General features: G+C 36.3%; 1 protein-coding gene across 2 annotated transcripts; it reads right to left on the bottom strand.

Annotated features, from left to right (window-relative positions):
- Positions 1-90: 90 nt before the first annotated feature.
- LOC127456729 (prepronociceptin-like) lies at positions 91-14,689 on the bottom strand. Of its 2 annotated transcripts, none has more exons than XM_051725259.1 (3): positions 14,602-14,689; positions 7,629-7,823; positions 91-880 (listed from the first exon to the last, which is right to left on the bottom strand). In XM_051725259.1, the coding sequence occupies exons 2-3, from the start codon at positions 7,749-7,751 to the stop codon at positions 281-283; spliced, it is 723 nt and encodes a 240-aa protein (XP_051581219.1). In that variant the 5' UTR covers positions 7,752-7,823; positions 14,602-14,689; the 3' UTR covers positions 91-280. The 2 variants fall into 2 exon arrangements, with proteins under 2 accessions (XP_051581219.1, XP_051581220.1); XM_051725260.1 differs by having other exon boundaries at positions 14,592-14,681.
- Between the last annotated feature and the right edge of the window lie 5,021 nt (positions 14,690-19,710).

Raw genomic sequence — 19,710 nt, 5'->3', positions numbered from 1 at the left:
ACTGCTTTGCCATTTATTTATTTTTCACAATATGTTGAAAGTTGATTTGAAAATTATTGTTTCTTAAATGAACAATCAGTTGATCTCATCAGCAACATTTAGCCTAATAATGATTTATGTCAGGAACGGCACCATGGAAATGTCATGAAAAATATTCCCCTTGTTTGGTCATTAAACACAGATTTATCTTGTTATCGGCTGTGGTGCATGATAGATGGTCACAGTTACTGATGGCTGATGAGCAGTCGAGTTGAGGTAAGTGAAAAGACCAGAGGCTGTACTACACTTCATTCTGTCTTCGGTTTCTGGCAGAGATGCGGCCCGATCGACCTGAGCGGCCTGTCAAGCTCAGGTACTGCCTCAGTAATTGACTCACACGCTTCTGGTTGTTCCACTTGCGGGCAGACTTCCGGATCCCTATGAAACCACCATAGCGTTTCTGCAAAGACCTTCCAGAGCTCACCAACTTTCGGAACCCATGGCGGCCTTTCATAAAGCCTCCGAATCGTTTGGATAAACTGACGGCCGCCTCGCCACTCTTCTCCTCTCCCATATCAACACCATCCTGTTCCTGCTCTGTCCCAGGGTCAAGATCTGGATCATATGAAATTCCGAGTATCTGTGAGGTCTCCTCCTCTGAAGGCTGCTGGCTGCCGAGAGCTTGCGCTGCGTGTCGAAACCGTTCCAAAGCCTCGGTATACTCCACACCATTATCATTCTCTATGCTCACTGTGGCCAGAGGCTCCACTTCATTCTCAGAGCGCTTTGATGTTTCCTTCTGCTGTAATGGTAGGGGAAACTGGTTCAGACCCGCTGCTTGGTAACACAAATCCCAAGTCAAGGCTGGGGATGCCTGGTCCTCACATTCTAAGATACATACCTGAAAACCAACAGGTATATTTAAAGAAATAGGGTTATAAACAGGGTTATATACAGTGAATAGCCATTGTAACCCTGAACATCCTTAAAACAAGACAAATGTACTTGAGAGAGCACAATTGTTAATTAAACATTTTTTTTCTTCAGAAAATAGAACTTGAATTAAGTTTATTTTTCTTATTTCATTGGCAAATTGTTTTTCTTTCTTTTCTTATTTTCTTCTTGTTTTAAGTATAAATCTAGTTTAGTCAGAACCCTTCTATATAGGGGAGCCTTCAAGCCTACCCTAAATAGCATCACACTGCAGTCCCATAGACATTCTATGGGCGGTACACTGGCGAGGAGACGAGGACGTTTTTTGTTGTTGTTGTTTTGAATGGATGTCTATGGAGGAGATGCTTCAGTGTGTTGAATAAACTGCTTTTGTGAGGAAATAGCTCATCATTTAATGAATTGACCGCCTGTCAACAAATCTTCAACATGTTTTACACTAAACAATCCTTTTGTAATGAACTATGTGTTGAGTTTACTACGATAAAATTGCTGTTTTCTAAGAGAAGTCACAGATAATTTTGCGACAGGTAGGCGTCAGTTTACGGCTCTCCCCATTCGTTTGTATGGTATCCGCAAATGGTGACTTACTGTCGTTACACGCTAGATGACCGTTACACGTGGGTGTTTGCCAAAATTTTGCGCCTTTGAAGGGCAATCCGGGAAAGGGATGCCAGGTCTGCTACTTTCAGTCATGAGATATTTTTGGTCACTGGAGAAGTACATCAATCAGCTCATTGTATAAGAATCCTCGGGTTCTAATCCAATCAACTATATATTTTAATAAACAAAGACTGCATCCGCACTTCAGTGGACGTATATGTTGAGTGAGGACACGTTTGCGTTTTTCTTTGCGATTCGACTGGAAAGGAGCGCGAGAACACAAACAAAAGCTCCACAAAATTTGTTTGATATTTTCCAGTTCAAAAAGAGATAAACGCCTTTGAACAGCAGCTATTTTTTAAATTTTTTTTTATAAACACGAACACTTTTTAATTCATGAATTACTATTAATGTCAATTAATTCACAATAATAGAATCTAATATTTAGAGTAATATGTGCCTTAACATAAATTTATGTCAAAATATTACTGTACTGTATCCAAGAAACATGGGATGCTATATGAGATTTCAAGAAGACAAAATGATTTCTTAATAATAATAATAATAATAATAATAATAATAAGGCAGAGGCTATTTGCACTTAGTGTAAATAGCAACATATTTGGGTGTTTGCACCAACATATCACTGCGAGAAAACAAAGTCTTTCTAGCAAGTCAGTCCACTGTCGGACATCTTTGGAATGCTCTCGGGAGGCTATTTCCAGTCATAACAGTGCAGCTCCTATCTACTGAATGGAGATCAAAATATCAAAAATGGTTGGTCAAGATTACGATCAAATAACATTTCAGCAATAAATTCGGACAATACTGGAATCATAAATTGTGATTCATAACCTCATATTTCTAAAAAAACGAATTTTTCCCGGCTTGTATAGCTAATGCACATGCGTGTTCTAGAGTTGATTGACAGGCGCTGTCTGTATCTAAAAGGTGATTGGCTCTTTTAACTGTAAGGCGGGACTTCCTTTCTACATCTGTTGACAGTTGGGCGCTCAGAGCTCCTTGGTTGAGCATTCCAATTTCTCCCATTCATTTCCACCAGACTATTTCAGTTGAAATAGCCGCACTAATAATAATTAATTAATAATAATGTTATAGTATTGATATTATTAATTTTCTAATGCTTTCCATCATTTAATACGCTGAGATGCGAGCAAAAAATCACAGGCGAAAGCATCTTTTTATCCCCTTTTCTCCCAATATGGAATGCCCAATTCCCACTACTTAGTAGGTCCTCGTGGTGGCGCGGTTACTCACCTTAATCCGGGTGGCGGAGGACAAGTCTCAGTTGCCTCTGCTTCTGAGACCGTCAATCTGCACTTCTTTTCTTGTGGCTCGCTGTGCATGACACCACGGAGACTCACAGCATTGGAGGCTCATGCTACTCTCTGCGATCCACGCACAACTTACCACGCACCCCACTGAGTGTGAGAACCCCTAATCGCGACCACGAGGAGGTTACCCCATGTGACTCTAACCTCCCTAGCAACCGGGCCAATTTGGTTACTTAGGAGACCTGGCTGGAGTCACTCAGCATGCCCTGAATTCGAACTCGCGACTCCAGGGGTGGTAGTCAGCATCAATACTCACTGAGCTACCCAGGCCCCCACAGGCGAAAGCATCTTAACAGAATGCGCATGCGCGAGAAGTTGACGAGACTCTCTCCAATGTTAAAAACATGGAGGCTGTTATCTCAGTATAGAAGATCTCTGGTTTAGTTTAGTTGAAAAGCTATCTCTGAAAATAGCCTCCTGAGATATCTCACCGATCTCTGTGACAGCACTAGACTGTGTAAACCATAGATATCTATACGTAGATACCTTATTAGCAGCTGTTTCCATGGACCACGATACGTCGGCATGTCCGCCATAGATAGGTCATCAGCCGTCCGTCTACACATGAATTTGAATTGACAGATACAGTCTGCAAAAGTCTATTGTCATTTCCAGCTAACTTTCAGATTATATGATTTTCCATAAACATTTGGCAATATTTAAGATGATATAAAAAATCCTGACTTCACTTCTAAAACAGGTTTTTCTTCCTGTAGCAAACTGCAAATAAAGTCCTCTATAAATAAATATATAATGGAAAACATATAGAAAATTAGCACCCAGTCAGTCAATTCATTACATGATGAACTGTTTCCACAAAAAAGCAGTTAATACAGCGGTCTGAGGCTTCTTCTCCATTCACTTACATTCAAACAGCTCTCCTTGTTGACTGTTCAAAGATGGCACTGCGATTTAGGTATCCGAACCAGCCGAATAAGGCATCTACGTATGTATATCTTTGGTGTAAACAGCAATCAAAAATGTGTCCTTGGGCCACAGTCACATTCTTTGATCAGCCAGTGAGAAGACTTTGATGTGCTGGTTCTCCCCTTTTCTCCCCAATTTGGAATGCCCAATTCCCAATGCGCTCTAAGTCCTCATGGTGGCGTAGTGACTCGCCTCAATCTGGTGGCAGAGGATGAATCTCAGTGGCCTCCATGTCTGAGATCATCAATGCGTGTATCTTATCATGTGGCTTGTTGAGTGCGTTACCGCGGAGACGTAGCACGCGTGGGGGCTTCATGTCATTGTCTGCGGCATTCACGCACAACTCACCACACACCGCACAGAGAGCGAGAACCACATTATAGCGACCATGAGGAAGTTAACCCAACGTGACTCTACCCACCCTAGCAACTGGGCCAATTGGTTTCTTAGAAAGCCTGCCTGGAGTCACTCAGCACGCCCTGGATTCGAACTTGCGACTCCAGGGGTGGTAGTCAGCGTCTTTACTTGCTGAGCTACCCAGGCCCCCGAATGAATGGAACTCTTTAGGATACTGGTCTCTGACCAATTGGAAAAGCACCTTATTTCATACTGCCTCCGTATACAGCCTCCGAAGGCAGCATTTTCCTGGTTTCGGACACAGCACCAGTTTCGTGGACATGGCTAAAAAATCTATTGCCCTCTTGTGGTCTGAGGTTTGTAACCACCAGAGCAACGCAAGAGCACATGTAATGTATGTTCAACAGGACCACGCGTCTGCGTTTGCGTACTTGCGTGATGTATGTTTCGGCCTTAAAAGTGCTTACAGCACCTTTAATATCTTTCTTTTAGTACATTTTTACTTTTAAAGTATATTTATCTTATTTTAAGAATGTTTAGATATTTTTAGTTGGAAACAAGACAAAAATACTGATGATTATTTTATTTTATTTTTTTGTGTGCAATTTCTATGTTTGTCCCCCCTCTTTTTGTATGTTAGAGATACCCCCAACTTTTCAAATCAGTTCTATGGCCTTGGTTATAGACTAATTATGTGAATATGAAATGTTATGTAGGCGCAGATACAAGAAATAAAATAATCAATTAGAATGCGATAAAAATATTCCTTGTGAATGTGATCAGCAGTGCTCTGCTGTAGAGAAATGCTGGTTCATTCCACATAATGTGCAAACGATGTTCTATTTGGGTCTGTTTGAGGATGATTATGTAGCAGGTGAAGCTGTTTGTCCATTATCCCCCATTTATAGGGAGAAAATGGTCTAGCAGCTCATAGCAAAGCTGGAGTGGAACTAAAAGTTGCATGCATGAGAATTAATTGACCATTGCAAATTAAATGTTGATGGCAGATGACTCTCTGAGACCAATGATCAGAAAGGAGATGAAAAACACAGTATGTTTCAGGACAGTTAAAGGGACAGCTCACACAAAAATGAAAATTGTCATGATTTACTCACCCTCATGTTGTTTCAAACCCATGTTTTTTTGTTTTGTTTTTTTTCCTTATGAAAAAAAAAAAAAGATTTTAGGCACAATGTTTGACTCAAAAAAATCATTTTGAGATTTAGGCATTTCAATTTCATAAAAAAATTCCATAAAATGTAATTGAGTAATCTTTAATAAAATAAAATATTTCAAGTTTTATTAATTTAATTTTGTTAAACATTACGCAATTAAATTTGATGGAATTTTGTAATAAAATTGAAATGTGTAAATCTTAAAAATAGGCTAGAATATTTTATTGAGTGTAGCCTCAGTCACCATTCACTTCAATGTTAAGGAAAAAAGATGCAATGAAAGTGAATGAGGCTGTCAGGTAATACCTATTCTCTGCATCTATTTTTGTGTTCCACAGAAAGTCATATGGGTTTATAACAACATGAGGGTGAGTAAATAACTGAATTTTTGTTTTTGGGTGAACTATTCCTTTAAAGAACATAGAATTTTGTGTGCTTTGGAATACAAACAAATTGTATATTGTTTGCGAGTGTAAATATGTGTCTTTATATGTCAGTCTGTTGATGAAATTTAAAGGTTCGATACCATTTCGTTGTCACAGCTAGGCAAACCAACCAAGCCCCCTGGGACCCATCTGGCCACAGCAAGAGTGCCCCCACCAAGTGTCAATCACTCCTACCCACAGCATCAGCAGCTGACAGAGCCACAGCAGCCAATTATGAGCTGGCATTACCCCAATCACCCCAGTCACAGCTGTTTGGTCTGCACATTCATTAGCAACTTAATTACAGCAAGCAACTTTTAACAAAGTCGAAGTTTCCTCGTAAGATTGCTTATTCTGCTCCTGCTGTAAAAACTCTAACAGACGTCTTTGCTGTATTACAATTATGTATTTCATTTAAAGTTGTAGCAGTTAAAATTATACTATTATGGCACAGTCAGTGCACAATATAACAAGAGAATAGGTTCAGTAAACATAGTCTCACAACAACTTGTAATAATTCGTACAAGATGGCGAAATTGTAAGATATCACAAGACTTGGCTATTATGAAAAGGCACTATACTTTTATTCCTAAACAGGAAGCTAGCCCCCATCTTTTAAGAAAGAAAATGTCTGTGAACAAATGTGGTTACTCATTACATATTTATGTAGGCTATACAAATGACTGATGTATGTCAATAATCTACAATACGTATCCTTCGTCTCATTCCAAACCTAGATGTTTTCTTTCTTCCGTTGTACACAGAAATAATTGTTCTATTTAAATTATGGTTAGGTTTGAGGTTTGGGTTAAGAGGCTAAACTGAGAAAAAAAAAAAAAAAAAAATCATAATAACATTGTTTGTTTATTTTTGTCTATGGGAGTAAAAGTCCCCTAATTCTTACGATTTCACCATCTTACTATTATTATGACTATTTATGAGACTGGGTTGGTTCAATAACTTCTTGTTAAAGAAAGCACCTTTCATACATACCAAATAATTGGAATCTAAAATACGGTACGATGTGTATTTCAAGATTCCCTACAAAATGGGTCATGACATGAGGAATCAAATTTTCCTTGATCTTTTGACATATAAGAGTTCAGTGTACTATAAAAACATACTGTAAGTTTCAGAACTCAAAATTTCCTCCTCACTTCAAAAAGAGCTTTTGTTGAAACCAAGCTGCCAAAATGATTCATTCTCTACTTCCTCCACATTGTGATGTCACACTGTGGTAGACATTAGCATCTGACCGCCTCCACAACACATCAACGCCTACTTTACTTTTAATCACTTCTGTAGCCTGCCAAGCAGCGGCGAGCAGTGAGATGGCAAGAGAAGAGCATGTCAGTCATGAGCAGAGAGCCAGTCGTAACAGAGGGCGTGTGCTGTCAAGTCTTAAAGCAGAAGCAGCACCAAAACCGAGTGTTTTTGACAGAGGGTCAGAATGAGGGTGGAAAATGATCATGTTTGTGCAAAAAACTTTACTTATATGTAAACCTCAAGGAACATATTAAAATAATTTAAAAAAGGCATGTCATGACCCATTTAAAGCATGATTTAAAAGGATAGTTCACCTAAAAGTTAAAATTCTGTTATGATTTACTTAACCTCGTGATGTTCCAAAATCCATATTACTTTCTTTCTTTTTTAGATCACAAAAGAAGATGTTAGGCAGTATGTTTTGGTTTGGAAAAATACAAGGGTAAGTAAATAATTTAAGAATTTTCAGTTTTGGGTGAACTATCCCTTTAAAAAACATATTGAATTATGTAGTATTGATTGCAAGAGACTGTATTCAAACTAGCCAGGCTAATTTTACTGTTTTTATAGTAGGTATATGTGGCACTCACCAATGTATTAAATGCTTGATGTTCAGGTAGGAGGAGTCCACAGGTTAAACAGTCCCCTTGGCAGTTACTATGACCCGAGACGCACAAGCTTAAGAGTAACAAGGTCCAAAATGGGGTCTTCATGACTTCTTGACAGAATATACACCGGAATAAACAAACCGAGCAGGAACTTAGTCAGAGCAGCCACTGGGTTCACTAAATGAAGTTGGGAGAGAAGCGGAAGGTTAAGAATAACATTGGTCACCGTTTTTCACTTTTTCATTTTTATTACATGATACTATCAAACAGTGTGTATAATAACTGTATGATTATCTGAATGTTCCAAACTCATTACATTGGATAAGACAGTGTCTCATAGTTTCATAAAGTAACATAGCAAATTTAAAGTGGTTCCAAGATCAATTTAGAAAATACTCCTGACACATTTATGAAATATACTATAATTTGGCTATGCCAGGGATTCTGAAATGAGTCATATTTGATTACTTGAATCAGCCAGCAATCTGCCTTTTTCACCTGGTTTGGCTTTGTCCTTATTCATACACTCCTTTTATGACTGTAGTACCATTCACAATGCCATTCATGTGTTCGGATATGCACATTAAAATCCAAAATGACCTGTAGCTAATCAGCTCTGGTAACACTTTTCTTTGACCCTTCTGTTGTCAATCAGCTAAATTAATTCTTGTTAATCCCAGATATTGGGGCTGATAATCAGACATTTTAAAGATAACTCCAGAATTGGGTGCAGTTTCCCCCTAAAGCCATAGACGTGATGACCATTTGCTGATAAGACCACTTCATGACAGTCGTATTCAAGACCAAACATCTGGGACTCAATGTGAATCAAATTCCCAACATATCTGTAAAATTCACACATGAAAGTGTAACATAACAATTAGCTGATTTAAATGAGGTCTTTCATTGGTATTTATCACCACTATACCATTACCATTGAAACATGTTAAAATTTGCAAGCCACCATCTGTATTTTATTTCTCCTACACTTACTGAAATTCATTAAGGAAACTCATCATAGGCCCTAATTAATATCTGAATTAGCGTGTGGCATAATGAGAAGAAAATGAGTGCGGGAGAGAAAGAGCGGGAATGCAGTTCCTGTCAAACTCTGACTCACGCACTGCGCCAGCACATTAGTCACGACCGCATTAGGAGAGAAACGCACAACTACACACCTCTAAAAGCTTTCTTTATTGAAAGCCAACAAAAATATTTCAGTGAACTTCAGAGTTGTGATGAAAAGTGGACAATAAAAGCATTCTGAGATTGTCTGATGTCTGATGTGTGAACAAAAAGTATAAATAATTATAGCCCCTGATGTGGACATGGGTATCCAGGGAATAAAGAATATCAAAACCATAACACCAAAAAAACGTTCTCCAACCAATTAAATCCCTTGCATCATTAGTACAGTTCAATTTGGTGAGAGACTTTTTATGATCATCTCCTGCTATAATCTCTTACTAAAAGTGTTTGTTGGAGATCATGGGAAACATGAAGCAGCTGGAGGGAAAGTAAACGAACCACCAAACTCAGCAACTGTCAAGTGCAATACTAATGCTGTGCCTCTGTTGTTTTGTGGATAGAAGAATACTGTTTTTAGGTGATATTTTTGACCACTCAGTCACCATTCACTCAGTAAGTCTCAGTCAACATTTACCATTTTCACCACAATGAAAGTGAATGGTGACTGAAGCTAAAATTCTGCTTTACGTCTTTTGTGTTCCACATAAAGTCATATGGGTTTGGAACAACATGAGGGTGGGATATGACAGAATTTGAATCTCTTTAACATAGGATCATTTATAGGTACCTTTAGTCCTATTGTGGTGATACATTTCCTCTTGCTCTGTCCGCAGCCTTTACCCGCATAAAGTGACTAATCTAAGGGAATGTGTCTAATCTGATTAGGCCAGTCTGCTCGCCTTCTCCTGCAACCACCTGATTGTATCGCCTCTACAGTAAACACCAAACCCCATTTTCATTCTGTCCCTGCATCATGACTGCTTTAGAAGCACCAGTGCAGAAGACTGGACTGAATCACCACCAGATACCGTGAAATCACGCCTGCTGCTTTTCCTGGACCCACTCTGAGTCCTGTCATTTTTCTTTTTTTTCCAGGTCAACTATGGCATTAAATGTCAAGAATCAACAAATAATTATTTTGTTTAGAGAAAATAGACAGATATTTTAACTGGTATTCACACTTTTCCACTTAATCAGTTATTGTTTTTTTTTACTTTATCTTTATCAGGTTTACCGATAAAGTTAGACATAAAGTTAAACTTAAAACAAAGATAAACTTGCATGGTGCAAGGCAAATTCTTTTTTTTTTTCTTCAGTCAACTATATCATGATATCAGTGTTGGGTGTATCCGATTACAAAGTAATTAGTTACTGTTATCTAATTACTTTTTAGTTAAAAAAGGTTACATTTTAAATTATTGTAATCAGATTACAGTTACCGAATTTCAATTAATTACTTTTAAGTATTACTTGCGCTAAAATGATATGTACTGTATAATACATTTAAACTATGAATTCATATGTACATCTGTTGGCGTTTCTGTGACAGCTAAAGGGTGTGCGACAGTGAATGAGGAGGAAATATAGACATTTTGAATTTGAGTGGAAAACAAAACAAAAAAAGTGCAGAAAAAGAGCGGAAAAATGATTTAGAAAGGAACTTAAATATTAAATAATTAGTAATGTGATAACTTTTTAGATTAGGTAATCAGTAAAGTAATATGATTACATTTTCGAGAAGTAATTAGTAATTTGTAGTGGATTACTTATTTTGAGTAATTTATCCAACTCTGCATGAAATGAAAAGAATCAACAAATAATAATTACTTTTGTTCAGAGGTAGATTCATATTTTACACTGGTATTTACACTTTTCCAATTAATCGGATATTGGTTCTGAAATATTGTGTTTGCCGATAAAGTTAGATCTGAAACAAATATGAACTCACAATGCAGAAGACAAATTCTGCAAATTTGTTCTGTAATTTTTCTCTTTTTCAGTCAACTATGTCAAGATATGTCATGAATATAATTACTTTTGCTTAGAGATAAACTGGTATTTTGAAATGGTATTTCCACTTTTCCACTTTATCGGTTATTAGTTCATTAAAATCTGGTTTACTGATAAAGTTAAACATAAAGTAAGACTTAAAACAAAGATGAACTGATATGGTGGAATGCTAATAGTGCAAATTTGCTAAATTTGTTCTGTAAATGTTCTTTTTGGTCAACAAAGACATGTCTAGAATCAACAAATAATAATTACTTTTCATTAGAGATAGACCAATGTTTTTAACTGCTCTTTACACTTAATTGATTAATGGTTTTTTAATATCAGGTTTACTGATACAGTTAGACTTAAAACAAAGAAGAAATCACATTGTGGAAGACAAATTCAGCAAATGTGATTTTTTTTTAAATATATATATATGCAAAATTTGTTAGATAATTTTTAGTTTTTCACCTTTTTTTCAGTCAGCTATGTCATGACATGTCAAGAATCAACAAATTATACTAACTTTTGTTCAGACTGATATTTTAACTGATATTTACACTTTTATTGATTCTTTAATATCTAATAGGTATTAATATAATAGGTTTACCAATAAAGTTAGACTAAAACTTAGATGAACTCACATAGTGTTTAGGCAAATTGTGCAAAGTCTTAAATTTTATAAGGATAAAACTGGTTGTGAAATGTATTAATTGAAAAGCCTTTGACAAGTGTTTATTGCTAATAAAACAGACTGAATGAATTATTTTGTACATGTACAATATTAGTCTTGTGAAGCAGGCCGTTCACAGTTAGTGATTTATTATTTAGTTATTACTATAAAAAATCTGTTCTTCATATTGGTTATCAGACACTTTTTGCATTGCACAAAATCTGTATTAAAAATATGTTAACCTAAAATATTTTGTATGTTGTAACATCTAAATTATCTGGTTTGATTCAAGTAAAAAAATATATTAGTTACACCAACCACTTTTTACAGTGTACAATAAAAAAACAATTGTTTGTTGTTTGTTTATAGGAGATAGTGGTCTACTGATATGGGGGTTTTCCATGGTTGATTATTCAATTATTATATTTTGTCCCCCCAATCCTGAATATGTGGTTACATCCTTGCATCTAGCAATTATTATTTTGCCCTTTGCAATAGTATCATATCAAAATAATAGCCTCTTCTCATTGTCATAACTATTTTTGCTGAGGAAGGGGGGGATTCGCATGGTTACTTTAATTGAGAGCACAACGATTGCCGGAGGGCTATGAGTCTGCAGTCCCACTGCAAATGATCATGGTCTTCCTTCCACACACACTGCCTCTTACTGGCAAAACAGCAGCAATCATTGCATTATCCTCCCCGTGGCCATGACAATAAGAAGAGAATTTACCAAATAGACAACAGGGAGGGAGCAAAAAGTTTATTTATTTGTTTATTTTTCAAGGACTGATTGGTATGATATTTCAATTTACAAAGAGAAAATTCCATAAATGCCACTGTCACCTTATTTTAAATCAAAACCAAAGATGAAAGTTACCAAATGAATACATTTTAGAAGGTATGGCTGATAAAAGGTCCCAATTTTTTCACATTGTTTGTAATTTCAATGTGAAATCAAAATGTCTCGGACTTAGAAGAAAAATGAACTTGAATAAGACACTCACAATGAGCTGTAGAGACATAGTATAAAATGCATATCATAGTCCACAGTCTCAGAATCCTTGAATTAAGAAATATTCAGGATACTGATATAGTAAGCTACAGATGGAAACCATCTAGAGACACTCTATAGAGTTATTATCCAAGTTTGGGAACAGCTAACACCCATATGGGATAAAATCCAATTCACAATTATATCGTTGTAATCAATAAGAGACAATATTAGGAATGGCAGCGTTGACCTTATGCTTATTCTGTTTGAGTGATCCTGTGTAGCCCATAATTTTGTTTTTCAATATTGAATAAGTTGCTCAAGCTTAAATTTTGACAACTTCGGGAAATCCACAGAGGGCTTTAACTGAGATTTACACTTGCCTGTGTAAGAGACTACAACCCTAATTAACAGATGTAAGCAATTAAGCATGCAACATTTCTGCTCTAATGGATTTTGGGTTCAAATCAATTTAACATGGCAAAGGTTATTAATCTGAAGGAAAGTAGCCACCCTAATGCAGTGCAAAGTTTAATAATTACACAAAATTATACAAGCAGCAGCATTCATGTTTGAATTTTTATCCAAAAGAGGATTGTCGAATGAATTTTATAATGGGACGTATAATCTGCGCAGTTGAAAGTCTTATTTAGATGTGGCGTACATCTTGAAGTTGCCTTGAATTTGCATTAATCCACACATACAAGCATGCAGATAATAAAGGAAGCAAATGTTGTGAGAGACATAGTGAACATACAGTATGTAAAACAAAGGTCTAATAAATTGGAGAACATGTCATAGCAACACTTGCACCTGTAATATTGTCACACATAGCCCGAGACCAGCTTACTGATCGGTATAAATAACACCATTTCAGTCCAATATGAGAAAATATGATTTTTGTGGAGAAATAATTTCGTTAAAAAGATATTTAACATAGAAATGATTTTTCATTTGACTGAATTGTTTCATTCTGAAATTCTGTTTTATCTATCAGCAATATACATAATTTATGTGTCATCCAACTGCATGTAGGCTACTTGAAATTTCAAGTTTATGCACAAATTGTGATTATCTCATTTTTCATATTAAAATGACTGTCACTCTTTTTGTATTAAAATGATGTACACCAAATAAAATTGCCACAGTGCAGAAAGTTAATATCTGTGCCATTGTGCCATTCATGTAGAATGTATGGATTAAATGTGATTCAGGAAACCATGCAACCCCCATGTACTGTATTCATATTTACATATATTACAACAATTTATTTCAGTCTTCTTGTTTTGATTGTTATTTAAATTAGTTGTGGTTTCAGTAGCAAGAATTTGTATATCAGTAGAGCAATTGTTTCTATTCTGCATAGGCTGCAATTACATAAAATGTTGGAATAAAAATATGTGTAGAGAATGCTTTGTTATTATGTAGTTGATTAAAGGGTGTCTCTGAGGACCGCGTTGCATTACGTTTTCTTTAATTACAGCTGAAGAAAATCACTGCATATCTATGAAATTAGAAGTAATTGTAGATTTGAAATCACTTTGCCTCTCTCTGCAGTGTTCAAACCCATCGCAACCACTGAGGTGTCTGTGATCAAAGCAAGAAGGGTTTAAAACGGAACAAATTTGACTAGTACAGTCTAGAACGTTATATGCACTCGCAGTGTCAAGTTGACTCAAAATTTTGAGGGAGCCCATAACAGTACACCTCTAAAACCAACATAATCAAGCATATTCTATTCTATTCTATTCTACTCTGTTCTATTCTATTCTATTCTATTCTAATAAAGAACTATCCTATGAAAAAAGTGATAAAATAACTTCCAGATAAAACATTTTGACCAAACTTTACAAGCAACAAAATGTATGCAGAGTTCGTTAGATCATGTGGTGCAGCTTTTACGTTAGCTGATTGGAAACAATGATGATTCATGGGAAAAGGCCATGAGTAATGGAAAAAAGGGTTATTTAAAGAGCAGCACCAATCATTAAAACATCACCCAGGGACCATGAACCCTACAACATTAATATTAGCTCAATTCATACATCCACATTATTAAAACAATAGGTTGTCACTACTGAACAGCATTTTGCTTAAACAAATATAAAGGATAATTAATAGACTAGCACTTTTACAAGAGTGGAACAAATCAACAGACAAAAAGCATCAAAATGACACAACAATATAGGCGTAATCAGAAACCTGTCACTGTGAAATTAGATCAAATGAAATATTACAAGAAAGGAATCACTGTCACCTTGTGTTACCTGCAGTCTGTGATAGAGGTTAAACTCGATCTCTCGCTCACTTTCAGTCCCTGAAGTGTGGCGGTTATGTCCAATCTTTAGCTTCAAGGTTTGTTCAACTGCTTGCCTGCTCCCTCTCTCTCCCCTCTTATAACAACACACCCCTTCCTCTTTTTCAGCTCCCCCACCCCAGTGTCTGTGGATGGGGCTACACCAAGGGGTGGTATTACGCACAACCTGGACAGCCATACAACCCTTAATCAATGCTGACGTACAAGACATTACCAATGTCACCTGTTCTCCACCCCAAAAGTAATGACCTAGGTCCTGTAGGCTAAAAATATGCATCATTCAATTTGTATATCTTTCCTTGTAATGGTCCAAAAATTCATTGGTTTTATCCAATAATCTATTGGCTGTATATGACCCAAAAATGTTTCCCATCACTTAATTAAATATCAGAAACTTAGCCGATAACAAGTGCCTTTAACGAGCAAAGCACTGGCTTGGGAGCATGAGTTGCAAATTAAGACCGAATTGCAATTTACAGTTGAGCAGTGCATACAGGAGAAAAACAAAGTCTCCCAGAGGCAAAGGGAAGTCTCGTTGGACGGTAAGACTTCACAGCCACCACAGAGGAAAGACAGGATTGTGACTGCATGAATAAGAGTAGAACTCTAACTTGCCATTTATGAAGTGGGTTCAAATGTCCAATTATGAACATTTTCTATTTTGCATTTTTCTAATTGAATACTGTTTTTCATTAGAAATGATCAGCATAACAACCTGAGTTAAAAGTTGAATTAACATAAATGTTAGTGTGAAATTAGTGTGTCCCCCTTTTGCTTAATGACAGCATGTAAAGTTTTATGCAAATCCTGATGGTCATGTTATGCATGATTTGAGAATGTTCTAAAGGGCATTTTTGTGCTTCAATTGAAGCAAGGAGAGTTCCCACTCTCTACAAGGCACAATTTTCCATGACATTTTATGTGCCCAACAGGTGTAATATTTAAGCAAAAACAAACAAGAGGTAATGATGTATGTTGTGGTTATTTTTTCTGAATTCATTCCACACATTCATTTTGAAGCACGCAGCACATGCAGATTATATATTTATTTAATTATATCACAGCCTTTTGCAGTTTAATAATCACACTAGGACATATTGAAATTTGATTATTTGTGCATTCAAACATTCTTTTTCGTCCTAAATATGTCCAATTACAAGAAATTCCTCGTTTTATTGCTGATGCCATTTTTATGACTCTATTCAGTGACTTTGTCCCTGTTTTTCACATCTCGAAAATCATAGGGTGGTAACTGCAGGTATAAGTGGACATTTTAATAAGCAGATTATTAAGAAATATTTCACATCCCAAGTTGTAAAGGCAGCATCACCATGCAACCACCTCGAGTTGTGAACTAATTAAAACAAAAAAATCAGTAGTCTGACCGTAAACCACATCGGTAACATATACCATAAGCACGGAAATACAGATATAAAAAAAACGATGGTTTAATTAATTCACACGCTGTGAATTTAAATGCACAATCCAGAAATAATAATAGCCACAATATGTAGAAGACTTGGCACCCTTATATGTAATATTTATTTTTTATTCTTTCTCATTCTTATGTTAATGCAGAAAAAACGCAATATCTGGACGTGACAGTTGTGAAAATGGCACTTACCTATATGATACATGATGAGGCAAACCATCCAAAACACTTTGAAAGCAGCAGCCTTTGACTTCTTGACAGTTTGGCCTGTCATGTTTTCAACAGTTCCAATCCATGTTCAATGGAAATTATGTATTGTTAGAACAGTGAAAAGGCTTTTCTACTTCTTTGTACATATTTAAAGCACAATTCCAAAGTAAAAGAAGTGTTCTGATGACAAAATAATGTAAAGGGAAGAATATCGGCCTATGTTTTTAATCGGTATTGGCCAAATATTTTCATATCGGTTCATCCCTAGACAAAACTATACGAATTTGTATATTTGACACCTATCCCGAGTCCCGATCATTACCATGTTTTTGTACATGTAACAAAACCATGTTAGCTACAGTCAAACAGTTTTATTATATTTAAATATTTTCCAGGACAAATTAATATTTTCTAGGACATTTAGGTATTTTTCTCATTTTCCATGACTTTTCCATAATTGGAAAACTGCATTGCAAAATTCCAGGTTTTCCAGGACACGTGGGAACCCTGTTGTACAAACGAGTTAACATGGTCAGTGTCACAAATTTGCTTATTGTATTAGTGACCTAGAAATAGTGCAGAATCGTATAAGGGTGCAATACAAGTTAAACTCAATCGACAGCATTTGTGGCATAATGTTGATTAACACAAAAATACATTTCGACTTGTCTCATCTTAAAAAAAAAAAAAAAAAAAAAAAAAAGCAAAAATCTAGTTACAGTAAGGCACTTACAATGGAAACGAATTCTTCCAGTGTAAGTTCAAGGGCTTCATTTTATTTACCTCAAATGAGCCAAAGCACAGAGCTTAAGCAAAATACTGTAATACTGTGCACCATCAGGGAATTATTTTTAATTACATAATGACTGCAAGTGCATCAGCATTGGGAGAAGCCAGTTGATTAATAAACTCATTTGGGTAAGACCAGCTAATATGGATCTCTGGTCCATTGCTTTATGCAACAATAGCTTGCTTTGATCTTCCTAATCATGTTATTACAAAGACTGTTAAATAACAAGGATTAGATGCAAAAATAAACACAAATCCTGATTTGTAATTAATCTACAAATCTGCATAGTGATTATAAAAAGCATGTCTTGTCAAGCATTTGTGTAACAGAGGAAATGAACATATAAGCATCACAATTATTAATGTGATGAGTCCAATTGTCAGCCTTTGATAAGTTCATTCTAAATCATAAACAACAAAAAATAACCAATCACCTGAGTCCCTGTCCCATGTATTTGCATACTGTTCCTTCCAGTAAGCCTGGAATTAGATATTATACATACAGTCCACAAACGGAAATGCACTTTGCCGCTACAGAGGAAACTCATCAGATTCTGTGCCACATCATATTACAGCTGTGGCTGAATCATAGAAGCTGCACCAACACATGAAAGCATTGTGGTGTGATATCCCTCAGACTAAAATCGAAGTCAGTTCTCGGCAAAATATGCAATTATATGAGCTTATTCACCTCTGTGATGTAGTATGATTGGAGGCCTCTCTGGTCAATGTTGTTTCATTCCCTTCATCATTTCAGGGCAAAGTCTTATTGTTATATGAGGCCATGAAGAGCAGTGAGGTATGTCCCAGTCCCAATGTGAGACACAACCATGTTTTATGGGAAGCACTTGGCAATCATTTTCAATGATCCCTAATAATACTAGACTCTTAATTGATTTTATCAGAATAACCCAAAGACAATATAAGAAATATGAAGCATGTGGGCGAGAGAGATCAGATGTTGAAGGATGACAGAGGACATGCTGTGTTGCGTGTATTACTCTACCTAAAATATAGCTTTTGTTTCAAACAAGGCTATAGAAAACAAAGAAGAAATGTAGTTCTTCACATATTGTATATTTATATGATTAGATTTAGATAAATGATCACAAATTATCTAGTTATAGAATAGACAAGGAAATATGATACTGGGAAAATTAAGAGCTGGAATATATCTCAGCTAACCTCACTGACTGGATGAACAATGAGCGATTCTTTGGTAACTGGTAAGACATGACTGCTACTATAGTAAGCACAGAAGCAAAATAAGAATAAAATAATTGGGTTTCTGTAATGTGAAAATTTGAATGGCTGTTCAGAGAGTCCAGGCTAACTCTTGGGTTTTCATGAAGGTTTTGCGTCTGACATTTATGTAACTTTAGGCAAGCAGTAAAGAAATATTCCGGGTTCAATACAAGTTAAGCTCAATTGACAGCATGTGTGGCATAATGCTGATTACCATAGAAATTCATTTTGACTCTTCACTCCTTTCTAGTCCTTTCTGTAAATCGAGGTTACAGTGAGGCACTGACAACGGAAGTGAATGGGGCCAAGTTCTGGAGGGTTTAAAGGCAGAAATGTGAAGCTTACAATTTTATAAAAGCACTTACATTAATTCTTCTGTTAAAACTCATGTATTATTTGAGCTGTACCACTATAAATCTGTTTTTGCGGCCGTTTTTGGGTTTATGGCATTACGTCGTCATGGCAACAATGTTGTAAAACTGGATATAACTTTATACAGAAAAGGTTAGTAAGCGATTTTTATAACGCTAAAATCATGTTAATATGCATATGGTTTATGTGGTGTGGCAATACTTTTGAAATAGTAATTATTTTAATATTTACAGATTGACCCCGGTCACTTCCATTGTAAGTGCCTCACTGGAACCCAGGTTTTGTGCTTTTTAAGTTTTTTTTTTTTTTTTTTTTAAGAAAAGGAGGGACGAGTCGAAATTAATGTTTCTGGTAAATACTATTATGCCACAAATGCTGTCGACTGATTTTAACTTGAAGGGCCACCTCGTGTCAGCGTTTTTATCACATTTTAACAATTGGAAAGGAATTATTGGCATTCTTATCCCAGGTTTGCAGCTGTATTCATGATTCTGACTGTGAATATAACCATTGGTTCTAAATGAACGTTCTATCCCGTTTTGTGCGGGAAGAGGCAGTTCAAACCGAACGCGTTCTTGCGCTGAAAAGCTATTTGAGACGTGCGTTTCAAAGCCAACGTTCTTTTTTTACCTGACGCGGCTACTCTAAAAAAACAGCTGGACGCGGAGCAACGGTCAAACACGTCCGTCTAGCCTAACGCATGTTTCGAAAAACAATGGAAAAAGAGCACTGACGGACAAAATACGCGTACTTTGTGGACGGCCCATAACATATGCCCTTAAAAACTCACGGTACAGTTTAGGATCATCACTTATTATCGACATTTCTTCATATTTTTTAAGAGACCAACAACTCGTATGAAAGAGTTTGACTGGTCACTTTTCAAAAGATGTTTGTGTTCTCGTAGCTTATTGGTGAACTCTGACGTCTGAATCGACATCTGACCAATAGAAACTCAGAACAGCACCAGAAGCGGGAAGATCTAAAAGAGACGGAAGTGTTACTGAAGAA

The sequence above is a fragment of the Myxocyprinus asiaticus genome, chromosome 19, assembly GCF_019703515.2.
Source record: "Myxocyprinus asiaticus isolate MX2 ecotype Aquarium Trade chromosome 19, UBuf_Myxa_2, whole genome shotgun sequence".
Lineage (NCBI taxonomy): Eukaryota > Metazoa > Chordata > Actinopteri > Cypriniformes > Catostomidae > Myxocyprinus > Myxocyprinus asiaticus.
Note: the sequence above shows the minus strand (reverse complement) of the source record. Positions and strands in the feature narration are given on the sequence as shown.